This window comes from Cynocephalus volans, chromosome 7 (assembly GCF_027409185.1).
Source record: "Cynocephalus volans isolate mCynVol1 chromosome 7, mCynVol1.pri, whole genome shotgun sequence".
In the NCBI taxonomy this organism is placed as follows: Eukaryota; Metazoa; Chordata; class Mammalia; order Dermoptera; family Cynocephalidae; genus Cynocephalus; species Cynocephalus volans.
Window position 1 is genome coordinate 125051691 of NC_084466.1, and position 16868 is coordinate 125068558.

Here is a 16868-nt window from a genome sequence, read left to right on the forward strand (position 1 = left end):
ATTTTTCACAAAAATAGAAAAAAAAATCTAAATTTCAAATGATACCACAAAGATCCTAAATAGCCAAGGCAATGCTGAACAAAATGAAGAAAGCTGAAGGCATCACACTACTTAACTTCAAAATAGAAGGATCTTCAAAAGTTCATGGAAAGATGTGTATTATCTTTTAATTACATTTTTCTGCACACTTTTTGAAGTATCTTCATATACCACAAAGCTGTAACAATCAGAACATCTAGGAACTGGCATGAAAACAGACACAAGACCAATGGAATAGAATAGAAAACCCCCAAATAGATCAATTTATTTACATCCAACTGGTTATTGACAACAATAACAAAAACACACAAGGGAAAAGGACAGTCTCTTCAAAAGCTTGTGCTGGAAAAATTAGATATCTGCATGCAGAGGAAAGAAATTAGACCCTTATCTCTCATGGTTACAAAAATCAACTCAAAATATATTAAAGACTTAAATGGAAGAACTGAAACTATCAAACTACTAGAAGAAAACATAAACGAAAAGCTTTATGATATTTGTCTGGGCAAGGATTTTTTTGGATAAGACTTCAAAAGGACAGCCCAAAAAACTCCAAAAGTAGACAAATGAGGTTATATCAAACTAAAAAGTTCTGCACAGAAAAAAAAACCCAGCAAAGCAAAGAAACAATACACAGATTTGGTGAAAATATATGCAAGCTATGCATCTGACAAGGAGTTAATATCCAGAATGTATGAGAAACTCAATAGCAAAAAGAAAAAAAAAAATTGCAATTGAAAATGGGCAAAAGACCTGCATAGATATTTCTCAGAAGAAGATATGCAAATGGCTAATAGGTATATTAAAAAAGTTCAATATCACTAAGCACTATGGAGATGGAAATCAAAACCATAATGAAATATCACCTCACTAGAGTTAGAATAGCTATTATCAAAAAGACAAAAAATAACAAGTGCTGGCTAGGATCTGCAGAAAAGAGAACTCTTTCACACTGTTGGTGGGACTATAAACCAATAAAGCCATTATGGGAAACTGTATGAAAGTTCCTCAAAAATAAAAATAGAACTACCATATGATCCAACAATTTCACTGCTGAGTGTACATCTAAATGAAGTGAAATCAACATGACAAAGAGATGTCTGCACTCCCATTTTTATTGCAGCACTGTTCACAATAGTCAAGATATGGAAACAGCTAGAGAGCCTATCACTGGATGAATGTGTAAAGAAAAAGTAGTATATATATATATATATATATATATATATGTAACGGAATATGATTCAGCCATAAAATATAATAAAATTCTGTCACTTTCAACAACATAGATAAACTTACAGGACATTATGTCAAGTGAAAATATCCAAGTACAGGAGGATACATACCGGAGAATATAAATACAATAAAATAGTAAAGTAAACAAAATATTTGTTCTTTGAAAAGATCAATAAAATTGACAAACCATAAGCTACACTGACTAAATAAAAAGAAAGAGAAAAGACATATATAACTAAAGTCAGAAATGAAAGCAGTGGTATTACAGCTGACTTTACAGAAATAAAAATCATTATAAGAGAATACTGTGAATAATTACACATCAACAAATTAGGTATTCTAGATAAATAAAAAATTTCATAAATATATATAAATTATTAAACTGACTTAGGTGAAATAAAAAATGTGAACACACCTACAACAAACAAAGATATTCAATTAGTAATCAAAATGTTCAAAAAAGAAAGATCCAGAACAAGATGATGTCACTGGTGAATTCTTCCAAAACAATTAAAAGGGATTAAAACCAGTCTTACTAATTTACAGCCCCACCAACAGTGTAGAAGAGTTTTCTTTTCTCCACTTTCTCACCAGCATTTGCTATTCTGTCATTTTGATAATAGCCAGTCTAGCTGGGGTGAGATGCGATCTCAATGTGGTTTTGATTTGTATTTCCCTGATGACTAAGGATGTTGAGCATTCCCCCCCCCCCCCCCGTCCCTCAATGCAAATCATTTAAGGCCTATTTCAATCTGCAGGACCTGCCGGAAGCCCACCTAGGTTATAGCATTTTTTTTTTCATTCTCCCTTACAGTGTATACGGTCCATCTTTTATTATGGCAGGACGTTTTGTATTTTCTCACTTGTTTGTAATCATTTCCATTTCACCTACAGTGTGCATTCTGTTTCTCCTAAAGTTGATAAATTTTTTCTTAATAACAGGGTCAAAGTATTGCAATTATTTAACAATTTAACTTTATATTTTCCATGATGCTTTGTGCAGGTTCATGCACACAATAGGTACTTAAAATGCTTGTCAAATATTACTGACCTGACCATTTAAACATCCCCAGTAAATACAGAACTATTCAATGAGCCATGAAATGCACAAGCAATTGAATGACTGAGTTGTTGTTGACATTTTACCTGCTCCATTTTGATCAGGAAACAATCAACAAAGTCCCGAGGATTGTGAATATCTAGTGAATCTTGGTGTTCTTTTACTTTCTCCAAAATATAATCTTTCACGCAGGCCGTATTTTTAAAGAATTTTTTCATAACCCCCGGTAAATAATTAATGAGAAAAGGGAAATTACTGCCGATCTAAAGGAGAAAATGATAATTTATTAAATAAAAAATATCTAATAAATACCTTCCTACACACATACACACTCACAAACACATATATAGTGTATCAAACTCTGGTTAGAAATCATATCTATAAATGTGAATAGAATAAGGCATCCATCTAGAAGGGGAAATTTTCATTGTACATATATAGTCATTCTCTAGGCTAATAGAAAAATTTGAGGGAGAAAATTATGACCAGAGGATCAAAGACCATAATCATTTCCTAGACTCAGACATCATTTTTATAGTATAAATGCATCTTTATAAGAATTCTCTCACTTTATACATTAATTCTTCCCTACAACCTTGAAATATAAGATGGCATGTGTTATTATGATTCACTTTTTTTGTAGATGACAACAGAGGTTAGGGGAGTTTGGGCAACCTGAATTAGAGCACAAAACTAGTCCCCACATTTTTAATTTCTATCAAGCAGCCTCAGAAATGGAAGTAGTATTTGAGAATTGGAAGGGTGTAGAAGATAACTTGAAAACCAACTGTGTACCAGAGCAGTTAAGTGACTTCTCCAAGATCACATCATTATTATTGAGGCAGAGTGAAGGACATGCCAATCCAGCACAAGGCAAAATTGAGATGTTTCTTTATGGTTCATGCACATAAAACCAATCATTTTGTCATTCCTAACCCAGTAAGCTTGTCAGCTAGGATCCCAGCTGAAGCATAAAACACCCCTACCCTACTCAGTGTTTCCTGGGAGGTTCTATGGTCTCCAATATTCTCCTTCCTTGAAGGAGATATTCTCTTCCTAAATCAGGATATTTCTGCCAAGTAGTACGACTAAGAGGTCACTAAGTGTTCATTGAACTGTAAGTCTTGTGAGACATGGAGGCCTTCAAAAAGGGCCTTGACGTCCATTGAATGACATGGGCATCCTAGGAAAGTTAACAAAGTGCTTTGTGGAAATGGCTTCGATGTTTAGTAGAAAAAACACCAGTCAGGGAGCTAACTGGCTTGAAAGCCAGCCCTGTATTTGGGCATTATTTTCCTGTGTGTAAAATAAAGGGCTCAGCCATTTTTGCCAGGTGGGTATTCCATGATGCTTTGGGCAGGACCATGGTTTCTATAGCAGGTTTTTCACAGTGGTTTTCATAAGTGTATGTAGAATTTTGGACTTGTCAGGAAAAAGAGCATAAGTGCCAAAGGAAAGGATATTGGTCTTACCTGCATCCATGGAGAGCTCAGATACTTGTTGTTTTCACTGATTATTTCCATCAAGTTTAGAAAATTCTGATCTTTATATTTAAAACGATTCTGGAACATAATGGAGCAGATCACATTGCAGGTAGCACAGCACAAGAAAAAAGTGGGATCACAGGGAGAGGCTAAAAAATGAAAACAATTAAAAAATATCATTAAAATACACATGTAAAATACTTTGTTTTTGTTAACAGGTGTTATGGGTCAAAAGTGTCCCCCAAGGTTTATCGTATTGGAAATTTGATCTCTATTGTAACAGTGTTAAGAAGGTGGGAAACCCTATTATGGTAATTGAGAGGTGGAGCTTTTAAGAGGTGATGAGATTGTGAGGACTATTCTCTCAAGTATGCATTAATCCATTGATGGTTTAATGGGTGTGGTTATGATGGCTTTATAAGGAGAGCAAGTGAGAAGATCAGCTCTCTCTTGGTTCAGGCCATTTGCCAGATGTGTTCCCTGCACTTCCCAGCATGTGTAACTGTAAGAAATAAATTTTACTTCTTTATAAATTATCCAGTTTCATTTATGCTGTCATAAGCAACATAAATGGATTAATACAACAGGTAAAGATAATTTAGAAATTTTATTAAACATCTTACTTACAAATTCCATTAATAGCAAAACAAAAGCAAAAACAAAGAAACAAAAAAACCAAAAAGAACAATTCAGCACACATAAAATCAACACATCACTCTTACCTTAAACATGAGTTGGCCATTACAACCTAGCTAGTTAAATCATGATATTTTAAATACTCAGTCCACATCCACTTCCTTTTTTTTTACACTTGTGCAACACAAGGTGTCTCTTATTTTGGAAGAATAAAAGATATTTTTTAAAAACCTAATAATTCAAAATTTAAAAGCAGAATCACATCTGTGTGCAAAGCCTATAGAATATAAAGCACTGAAAGAGATAAAAAAAAAAGAAAGGGACCTGGTAGCTTTTTATATATAATGAATGTGAAAGAATTGTGTGTTAAACCATGAGAGATGAACTAAAGAGAGAGAGACTATAGCTGCATTCATGTATTTGAAGATACAAACATGAAAAGCAGAATGCATCCATGTTATATCAGAAGAAAAACTGATATAAGTGAACAATAAGTATAATATGGATTGTTTGTCTAAAAAAATAAAATGACAAATTTTCATTTCAAGTATGAATCCCGGATAAGGCAAATAAAAAAAGTAAAATAAAATAGAGCCTCTATATTTTTCATTTCAATGGTTTTTTGTTTGTTTGTTTTAAATAAACTACCTTCTTTAGTAGGTAAATATCCATCACCTCCAATCATTCTCCAAATTTAATTTATTAAGAAAATGCCTCTTTCTTGTGAATTCTGAGATGTTGTTCTGTACAGCCATCAACAGAATAGAATAGTATTTATTAATAAATTATAAAATTTGACTATCAGGCCAAATCCATCCTGTGACAGGTAAAGAAATTAAATTACAGAAAAAGATTTCTTTCTTCTGTTGAGAGATTAATAAACTAAAGTTGTTGTAATAAATGGTCAATAAACCTCATATGTAATGCCCTCCCAAATTTACATCTATGGACCCTAAATAAGGGTGACATGAATTCAAAGTGTTCTGAATAAATGGCAAGGCTTTGAACAATAGGAAAACAGTTGAGTTAGCTGCTTTAATGCCAGGCTTATTTAAACATTACAGGGCTCTAAGCTTTGAAAAAAAGTTTTATTTCAGCTAGGAAGGTGGCGAGTAATTGGGGATATTTTGGGGACCGTGTGTGTTGTGTGAGTCATTAACAGGTAAAGTCTGATTTTTCAGTCTTTCCTTTAACTTCATTTGGAAGAGAGATTCTACAAATAAGGGAATTTGAAATCCAAGCTGATAATCAGATTCACTGTGACAAGCACCTCATAGTTCAGTAGAATCAACAGTGGGAGGAAAAGAATTACCATAAATTATTTATTACCACAAATCTGCTAACACATACTTTCAATAGACAGACAAAGATGGGCTCTCTGTAGTTACATGAAGACACTCTTAAAAACTACTAAACAGAACCAAACGGCTATAGTGGGATGAGGGGTTAAACACCCATCCCCAAGCTTACAACATATATGTGTGTGTTACTAACTGTCATGAGGCTTCTCTCTCCTGTAATCAAGCAGAAACCAGCTACTGGAAGATATTGTCAAATTAACTGCAGCTGGAAAATTTCTACTCTGGCCTTAAATAGTCCACCTGGATCCAGTCAATGAACCTCCCCTCATTCATGGGTTCCCCACTACAGTTCCAATTGGACAGAGAATTGGCCTTACAGATATTTCTCTCTTTATAAGAGCTGAAAGTCCAGACTAACTCTGGCCAATCTAAGAGACTGGACACTAGGTGTCTTCCATACTCTACAGTTACCTCTTTATGTCAGAGATGAATTCTACCTCATTTTAACACTAAATCTCCTCCCCAAAGTAAGCATGGGACATATGTTACATGTAAGTTTACTCCCTGTGCAAGTGCATAACTTCCCTCATAAATATTCATAGAATTCCTCCACCCCACGGCAGATGTATGTAAAGCTGACCATGCAAGGCATAAAAAAACAGTTCTTCCCTCCCTTCTTAGAGATCACATTTTCAGTTTTCTCTGGAATGCATCTTCCCCAATCTGCAGACTGTCTCTCTTCTGTAAAGATTGTTTCTCTTCTTTAAAATAAGTCTCCCCTTTTTTTTCTTTAGCTGATTACATGGTTCTTCTGTTAACAAATTCAACAATCAAAAGGAAAATGATATGTGAAACGAATACAGAGAAAAGTTACACTTAGGGAAGAAAGAGTCAAAGAGGTTATTAATGATAGTTTAATTCTAGTTAAACAAATCATTTTATATATTGATATTTGTGTATTTTATAGATCCACAGAATCATGCTATAGCATAGATGTACTCAAAATATATAAATCAATAAAGGAAGTAGTGGGTAGTGAGAAATAACTATTGCAGACATCTTTTAAATAAGGTGCATTTACAAAATAATAAATGATAAGAATTGTATTGAGATATACCTAAGCAATTAAATTTACACATAGCTTAATTATTGGCTGGAACTATAGGCCTGGAAAAAACATCAGACATGTCAGTGAGGTTGGCAGTACAAATACAGTCCAATTAAGTGAAAGCATATGCCACTTGGTTCATGCTCCAAAGGAAGGTCATTATATAATGATAAAAGGATCTATCCAGCAAGAGGCTATAACAATCATAAATATGTATGCACCCAACACCAGAGCACCTGGATATGTAAGGCAAACACTCGTAGACTGAAACAGAGATATATACCCCAACAAAATAATAGATGAGGATGTCAATACCCCTCTCTCAACATTGGGAAGATTATCTAAGCAACAAATCAACAGAGAAACACAGGATTTAAACCACGCTTTAGACCAATTGGACACAGCAAACATCTATAGAACATTTCATGCAATAATTCCAGAATATACATTCTTCCCATCACCACATAGAACATTCTCCAGGATAGACCACATGTTTGGCCACAAATCAAACCTCAACAAATTTTAAAAAGTTGAAATCATTTCAAGTATCCTTTTAGATCAGAACAGATAAAAACCAGGAATCAGTAACAAGCAAAACTTCAGAAACTATACAAATATTTGGAAAATAAACAACATGCTCCTGAATGACCGATGGGTCAAAGAATGAATTAAATGGGAAATTAAAAAATTTCTAGAAACTAATGAAAATAAAGATACATCATAACAAAACCCATGGGATACTGCAAAAGCGGTACTAAGAGGAATGATTATTGCAATAAATTCTTACATGAAAAGAATAGAAAGATTCCATATTAAGAACCTTGCACTACCTCCAAGAACTAGAAAAACAAGAACAATCTAACTCCAAAATTAGTAAATTGAAAGAAATATTTACGATCAGAGGAGAACTAAATGTAACAGGAACCAAAAATAAAAATGAAACGAAAGATCAAAGATACAAAAGATCAACTGGGTTTTTTGAAAAGATAAACAAAATTGACCAAGCATTAGCTAATCTAACTGAAAAAAGAAGAGAGAAGATCAAAATAATAAAAATGAGTAATGAAAAAGGAGGTGTTACAACCAATAACAGAAATACAAGGAATAATCAGAAACTATTAGGAAAAACTTTATGCCAACAAACTTGAAAATCTGGAGGAAATGGATGAATTTCTGGACACATACAAACTACCAAGACTGATCCAAGAAGACAGAAAATCTCAATAGGCCAATAACGAGCCACAAGATAGAATCACTAATCAGCAGTCTCCCAACAAAGAAAAGCCCATGACCAGATGGCTTCACTGCTGAATTCTACCACATAATTAAAGGAGAATAAATACCAATCCTTTTAAAACTGTTCCAAATAGTTGAAACAAAGCCCATTCTCACAAACTCATTCTATAAAGCCAGCATCACCCTGATACCAAAACCAGATAAACATATAAGAGAAAAAAAGAAAAGAAAAAGAAAAAGAAAACTACAGTCCAATATCCTTGATAAATACTGTCACAAAAATTCTCAAAAAAATATTAGCAAACAGAATAAAGCAGGACATCAAAAAGATTATACATCATGATCAATCCCTGGGATTCAACGTATTTGTCTCAACAAATGAAAATCAATAAAAATGATACACCACATCAACAAAATTAAGGACAAAAACCATATGATCATCTCAATAGATGCAAAAAATGTATTTGACAAACTTCAATATCCTCTCTTGATAAAGACTCTCAACAGATTAGGTATAGGACAGTATCTCAACACAGTGAAAGCCATAAATGACAAACCCACCAACAATATCATTGTGAATGGGGAAATGCTGGGAGCTTTTCCTTCAAGAACAGGAATAAGGTAAGGATGCCCACTCTCACCACTCCTATTTAACATAGTATTGAAAGTACTAGCCAGAGCATCCAGACAAGAGAAAGAAATAAGGGGCATCCAAATTGGAAAAGACAAAGTCAAATTGTTCCTGTTTGCAGATAACATGATCTTTCATACAGAAAAACCAGAAGACTCTACCAGAAAACTCCTAGAGATGATAAACAAATTCAGTAAAATTGCAGGGTATAAAACCAATATACAGTATGGAGATTTCTGAAACAGCTACAGATAGAACTACTGTAAGGGGCTTCCAGTCAACATGGCAGAATAGACACTCCCCAGTGTAACTCTCTCCCACAAATCAACCAATTTACAACTATTCAAAAGCAATGACAGCCAAGCTGGGGCTGCTAGAGCTCAGGGAAGAGGAGGAGAGACCTACCGAGTTCATGAAGGCAAGAGAAGCCATGATGAGAGAAAGAAAGGATCACTCCCACCATTTTGAATCCTGGCCTCCTCAAGGCTGGAGCTGGTGAACACATGGAGAAGGAGCTGGAAAAAGCCACTGATATGCCCTTTGTATGAATTTTTTTTGGCTTCAGGGGAAAGGAGGTCCTTGGTGGCCCCTAGGCCAGCAAGACCACTAACAGGGTTCCCGTGGGCCCACATAGGAGTGAGGCACCACTCTGAGGACAGTGAGTCATTGCAAGGGACTGGTGCATGGACCAGACCATGGGAAGTATTCAGAGTGTGGGTGGTGGGGTAGATGGACCCACTGGCGGAACATTGGGGTCCAACATGGATAGCTGATCTGTCACCCTATCAATGCAGGACCACTCAGTGGAGACTGGTCAGGAATACAGAACTGCAGGTGTACAATACAAACAGAAGTGCAGTTTACTGAAATGTCTCAGGTCTGCACCAGAGTTTCCACACAACCCAGGTGCACCAGAACTCACAAGACCTGGAAGTACATATAAGGTCAATATTTAAAACCTGAGGTGCACAAAAAGACTTCCCTAGGGAATCAGCCACAAAGCAGCAATTTAGCTCAAATACAGGGTTCAAGTGCCAGTACCCATAGGAAGTTCCCCCATTTCAGACGTAAGCAAAGGACAACAAATTAGTTCCAGTGCAGAGTTTAAGTGGTGGGAACAGCAAATAATCCAAAAAAGAACCGAAAGAAAAAACCAAAATTACCCACAGACCAGAAACAAAGTTTGATATTAACTAGTAAAGGTCTCACATCACCAAAGAACACTAGAAGTACCGAAAGCCCCTTGAAGTCCCAAGCCAGGGATGGCAGGAGGGCAGGGGTCCTCAGCCATGACCCTCCTACAGCCACAGCCAGCCCAGCCACTACCACCAAGCCACCACCAGAAATGCCCCAGGCTTCCAAGCTGGGGCAGTGGTGGGGGGTCAGAGAACCTCAGCCACACCCCACTGACATCTTCATCCAGCTCAGCAACAACTGAGCCACTGCTAGAAGCCCCCTGGTATCCCCTGGAAGTCTCCTGGTGTCTCCTGAAGTAATGAGGGGGGTACCATGGGCCTCAACCATGCCCCCCCTCCTTCCTCTTTCTCTCATCCTATTTCCTTCCTCCTTCCTGTTTCCACCTCTCAGCAACTGCTCTGCAACAACATCTTAGAATGTAGAAAATAATAATATAAATATATAAATAACCATATTAAAGAAAAAAAAAAAAAAAGAACTACCGCATGATCCAGCCATCCCACTTCTGGGTATATGCCCAAAGGAATAGAAATCATCATGTCAAAGGGAAACCTGCACTCCCACATTCATAATAGCTCTATATACTATAACTAAAATATGGAACCAAACTAAATGTCCATCAGCAGACAACTGGATAAGGAGAATGTGGTGTATATACACAATCAAACACTACTCAGCCATAAAAAATAAAATGAAATTCTACCATTTGCAGCAACATGGGTGAGCTTGAAAAGAAATTATTATAAGTGAAATTAGCCAGGTGCAGAAAGAGAAATTCTGCACCTCCTCACTCATAAGTGTGTAGTAGGAAGGAAGGAAGGAAGGAAGGAGGAAAAGAGGGAGGGAGGGAAGAAAGAAAAAAAAGAAAGTCCACAATAGTACATTGATCTTTCAGAAAAAGAGAACAAATCTGTGGTTCCTAGCAGTGAGGGTGGGGGGGGGTTGCCGAAGAGAGATTGGTTAGGGAGTGAAAAGAATAATGAATATATTAACAATTATGATTTGATCGATATATGTTCTACACAGGTGATGGTAGTCAACACTGTAGTCCAAATATATGTATAATTAATTATGCTTCAATAAAAATATAAATAAAATAAAAAATAAATAATATCAACATACAAAAATCAGTTGTGTTTTTATGTGCCAACAACAAACTAGCAGAAAAAGAAATCAAGAAAGCAAGATCATTTGCTATTGCTACCAAAAAATAAATTAAAACAAAATGCTTACAAGTAAATTTTAAAAAGGAGGTGAAAGATTTCTGCAAGGAGAACAACAAATCATTGCTGAAAGTAGTTAAAGAGGACACAAAAAGATGGAAGGACAATGAATTGGGCAAATTAACACTATGAAAATGTCCATACTACGCAAAGTTATCCACAGATTCAATGCAATCCCCATCAAAATACCAATAATTTTCTTCACAGAAACAAAAAAGACAATCCTAACATTCATATCATACAACAAAAGACCCTGAATAGCCAAAGCAACCCTGAGCAAAAGAAATAAAGCTGGAGGCATTACACCACCTGGCTTCAAATTATACTACAAAGCGATTGTAACCAAAACAGCACTGTACAGGCATTAAAACAGACACATAGACCAATGGAACAGAATAGAAAATCTGGAAACCATTCCACATACTTTCAGCCAACCGATCTTTGACAAAGGCACTGAGAACATACATTGGGGAAAGGACAGCCTTTTCAATAAATGGTGCGGGGAAAACTGGATATCCATATGTAGAATAGTGAAATTAGACCCATACCTCATGCCATATACATTAATCAACTCAAAATGAATTAAAAGCATAGATATAAGACCTGAAACTATAAAACTCCCAGAAGGAAACTTAGGGAAAACTCATCAGGTCATAGGACTGGGCAAAGACTTTATGAATAAGACTCAAAAGCACAGGCAAACAAATAAATAAACAAATGATATTATATCAAACTAAAAACCTTCTGCACAGCAAAGAATATAATCAACTGAGTGAAAAGACAATCTACAGAATAGCAGAAAATATTTGCAAACTATTCATCTGACAAGGGTTTACTATCTAGAATACACAAGGAATTCAAGCAACTTAACAGTAAAAAAAAAAAATCCAATTTGAAAAATGGGCAAAGGAGCTGAATAAATATTTCTCCAAGGAACACATACAAATGGCCTATAGGCACATGAAAAATGCTCATCATTAAGCATCAGGGAAATGCAAATCAAAAGCACGCTAAAATATCGTCTCACCCCAGTTAGACTGGCTATTATCAAAGAAACAGAGAATGAGAAATGCTGGTGAGGATCCAGAGAAAAAGGAAACTTCTACTGTAAGCTGATGGGACCGTAAGTTAGTACAGACTTTATAGAAAACAGTATAGAGGTTTCTCAAAGAATTACACACAGAACTACGATACAATCCAACAATCCCACTACTGGGTACATGACCAAAGAAACAGAAATCATCATGTAGAAGGGAAATCTGCACTCCCATGTTTATTGCAACTCTATTTACAATTGCCAAGGTATGGAACCAACATAAATGTCCATCAATGGATGACTGGATACAAAAAATGTGGTATATACACACAATGGAATACTACTCTGCCATACAAAGAATGAAATTCTGCCATTTGCAGCAACACAGATGAATTTGGAGAAGATAATGTTAAATGAAATAAGCCAGGCACAGAAAGAGAAATACTGCATGTCCTCACTCACAGTGGGATCTAAAAAATAAGTAAACTTTAGCTCAGTTGGTTAGACTGTAGCCTCATAACACCAAGGTAATGAGTTGAAATCCTTGTACTGGCCAGACACACAAAAATAATAAAGAATATAAAAATAATTTTATAATAATAAAGAAAGAAAGAAACAACAAACACACTAATGGAACTTTCAGAAGGAGAGAACAGAGTAGGGGAAGAAGTAGGGGGAGAGAGGTTTAGGGAGAAATTGGTTAATGGACATAAAAAATGAGTGTATTTTGTAATGATGAATTTGCCAACTATCCTGAATTCATCATCACATATTGTACACAAATATTGATGCTCAACTCTGTACTCCCAAAATATGTATAATCAATTGTGTTTCATTTAAAGAAAGAAGAAATAAAAAGGAAAAGAAAAAAGAAAAAACAAGGGTCTGTGGGTCTGATAAAGTCATTCCCATCATGTTTATCTGCCTAGTATTCTCTGATTAAATGTTCTGGAATAGGTAACTTATATTTATGCTATGCGGAAAACATTGCTCTTTATATCTTTCAGAAAATGAGCTCAAAACCCATACTCATGATTTCTGATTTGAAAACAAAGAAATAAAGTTCAGGAGAATATAGGATTAAATGGCCTTTTACTCACACTGTATGCACAATCTTACCTGTACACACACAGCACAGATATGCAAAAGCTCTCTTGGCTCTCTGCTTCACACCATCCCTCCTCCACAGAAGGGCTGACAGCCACTGCCTATAATGAAAGATCTGGCTGTCCCTGAAATGTTTGTCCCTGAAATGTCATTACAGGACAGAGCAGTCTGTGAAGGTGAGTGCTACAGAATAAAAAGGCACCCACCGTTGGTTTTTCTCAGCTCCTCCACAAGGCAGCGGGCTTCCTCTTGAACACGGTCCTCAATGGTCCTCTTTCCCATCCCCAAATTCCGCAGGGTCTTGAGCGAGAAACGCCGGGTCTCTTTCCATCTCTTTCCATTGCTAAAAATGATTCCTAACAGACAGGGAGCAGAAACTAGGAGTGAGATCCCAGGCAAGGGGGAGCAAATGGACACCTGGCAGCCACATGTCTGGGCCAAGCTCTGCCTCAGAATTTCTTCATATCTCTGTTTTCAGCTCTCCCACCCCCATTACCAATGCTGACACAGGCACACGCACACCTACCATGTCCTTTACTAACTCTGTCCATCACTGGGTGACTGCCTCTTCCAGAAAACTCCTCTCCCATATCAATCAGGGCTTCCTTCACTGCTTCATATCCATGCAACACGACCGTGGGCTTCATGCCCAAATAAACAGTGAACACAGGACCATAGACTTTTGAGAACTGGGAAAGGAGATGAAAATCATAGCGAAATAAGTGATGATATGGTTCCTATATTTTGCCTGATTCAGACATATTGTTATTTCATTCTCTATACTTTTATTCTACTACACACAGCTTCAAATATTTCTGGTTTATTTATAAATACGACTGTGATTTTTATAGTTGCCACTTATAGATCACCTATGATGTGTCATACAATGCCCAAACAATTGGTAAACAGATTACAATTAATCCTCACACCAACACATTCAGCAGGTATCTCTATCCTGTTATAAAACAAAAAGCTGAATTTAGAGAATTTTAAATTAATTTTCAGTGCCCCACAGTTAATGCACAGAAGACCAAAATTTGATCCTCTCCTAATTCAGCCTCTGATTCTGGCAATTTATCAGCCACATGCGCTCACTTTGAGACCACTACCCACCTGATGGCTTCAGGATCCCCTTTTACCATAATGATTTTCACTCAGTAGCCCTGTGATAAACACTAGAAATCTTCAGTTATAAAGTCACCCCAGGTGATTCTAATGACCATCCCCGTTTGGGACCTGCTGGTATTACCAGCAAAGACACAGTCAGCAACACATGGGAAGCACCAGGACATCCAGCATCTCCTAGAAGAACAATTTCTAACATCCTCCAGAAATTTTGGACACAGACAGCAGGTTTGTGCAGAAACCAAAAAACTTCTGTTACCACCAAGTCATTCACTTATGCTGGTCCTGAGCCTATAGCTATTTCCTTGACATCAGAGAAAATAAATTGATTCCTCAGCAAAGGAAAATTTCCATGGCTACTAGGGCTACAAAGTGGAGTGGGGGGGAGGGGGAAGGAGATTGGGGGATAACTGGGTGGGGACAAGGGGCTACAAAAGTAATTTCTGTTAGCTTTTTTTTTTTTTTTTTTTTTTGTCGTTTTGTCGTTTTTTCGTGACCAGCACTCAGCCAGTGAGTGCACCGGTCAGTCCTATATAGGATCCGAACCCGCGGCGGGAGCGTCGCCGCGCTCCCAGCGCAGCACTCTACCAAGTGCGCCATGGGCTCGGCCCAACAAAAGTAATTTCTGGTAATGGGTATGCCCCCAGTATGAATCTGTCCATAATATTATGCGCCGGAGGGGTGACAATTAGCTTTGTATCTCATGAATACATTTTTTAATAGAAGAGAAAAAAAAAAGAAGAAAAAAGAAAAAAAATTTCCACGGCTATTCTGAATAAAACACAGGAAATTATAACTGATGACATTTTAATGAAATCTCAAATCACAAACACATGCTTCCCTTATCATTTACCTTCAGCAGGAAATTACAGAAAATGGCTATAAAACAAAGGGAAGCAGCACTCCCAGTGTTTGCCATTTTATTACTTTAATTCTACCACGCAAGAGCCTAAGTGTTTCTCTACTCACAAAATTCATTACTTTCTTCCACTGTTTCTGAAAAAGAGAGACTGAAATAGGCAACAGAAACATCAATGTTTATAGGGAGCATTTTGCTTTACGATGATCAATTATGTATTTTTATTATATACAGTATTGAAAAATTATAGTACTTATTTATGAGGTAGAAAATGTATTATGATTTTAATACAACAGAGAATGATTAAATGAAGCTAATTAACATAACCATCCCCTCCAATATTTAACTTTTTTGTGATGAGAATATTAGATATTTACTCCCTTATTGATATTGAAATGCACAGCACTATTTTTTTTTACCTAAATCCAGCATACTGTGCAAATGATCTAAAGAAGAATCAGACATTCCTCCTACCTAAGACTTCATACTACAATGATCTATTACCATAGTGTGCTTCCAAAAATATATTTACTTTAAAGTATGGGTCAATATACTTACTCTTTGCAAACCACTGACGGAGCATAAAGCATACTTACATTGCTTAAAGATTTGCTGATGTCCTTAACATCTATCTGTAGGATATTTCCAATAATTGGGAGCGGAGTGGGGCCAGGTGGGAGCTTCCCTCTCCTTGAGCTCTGTCTCCAGACTGAAAGGAGAAGCAAACAGGAGAGACAGAGCACCAGGACCACCAATGGATCCATTGATGCCTTCTCTTCATATAAGACAACTATGATCTTGCAATCCAAAGCTTTTTATAACACTTCCTGCTGATTCAGTATGTGCCTCTTTGACATATAAAGCAATCGGTAAGCTAGATCCACTTATGTGCTGCTGAGTGGACTTTGGCCCAATGAGAGATAAAAATAGAATGTTTTCAAATCTTGTTCTGTCTTTCCAGTGCTTACTCTAGGCATTCTTGTTTAATGGCACTGGCCTGGAGCCCCGGTACTGGTAATAAAAGAAAACAAAAAACAAAAAGAATGGGTGACTCCAATGTGCAGCTGTAATCGAAAACCCCCAAAGTAAATCATTTGATGCAAGAAAATTACTCAAAATTCTAGATTCTCAATTAATGACCAGTTGGGAATTTATGACTTTCAGGCTAATACAGATTATTATTGTATTCTATGCCTTGTAAATAAAAAATGCATGTTAAATATTATGTCAAACACTGGGAGACTTTGTCCTCTATGCTGAAAGCTTTTCAAATATTTAGTATATTCTACTAACACTGTAGCTGCCCAAACATGAAACAGTTAACATAACTATACATCTTAAGTGACCAGACACATATCAAGTGATTGGCTTATAAATTTACATCATTTTACCATTAAATTCAAAATAAAAATACCGGAAGGCAGAGATTATTGCTTTTATTTTTCAAATGTAGGTAGGGAAACCTGTCAGAGTCACACAGATCACAGGTGAAAGAACTGGGATTTGAACCAAGATCTTTGTCTGCCCATCATGGTGCACTATGGCGTACTCCACCGCTGCCTCGAGAACAATTTTAGCAAAGCAAAACTAATC

General features: G+C 36.4%; 1 protein-coding gene across 2 annotated transcripts in view; it reads right to left on the reverse strand.

Moving 5' to 3' along the window:
• Positions 1–16039, reverse strand: part of LOC134382601 (cytochrome P450 2C18-like) — a 51526-nt gene extending 35487 nt beyond the window's left edge. Inside the window, exons 1-5 of one of the 2 annotated variants that reach the window (XM_063103302.1) lie at positions 15872–16039; positions 13818–13980; positions 13498–13647; positions 3805–3965; positions 2419–2595 (exon numbers count right to left, since the gene is read on the reverse strand). In XM_063103302.1, coding sequence (XP_062959372.1) covers positions 2419–2595; positions 3805–3965; positions 13498–13647; positions 13818–13980; positions 15872–16039 — 819 coding nt within the window. The remainder of the gene's footprint in view (positions 1–2418; positions 2596–3804; positions 3966–13497; positions 13648–13817; positions 13981–15871) is intronic. The other variant, XM_063103304.1, reaches the window with a different exon arrangement.
• Between the last annotated feature and the right edge of the window lie 829 nt (positions 16040–16868).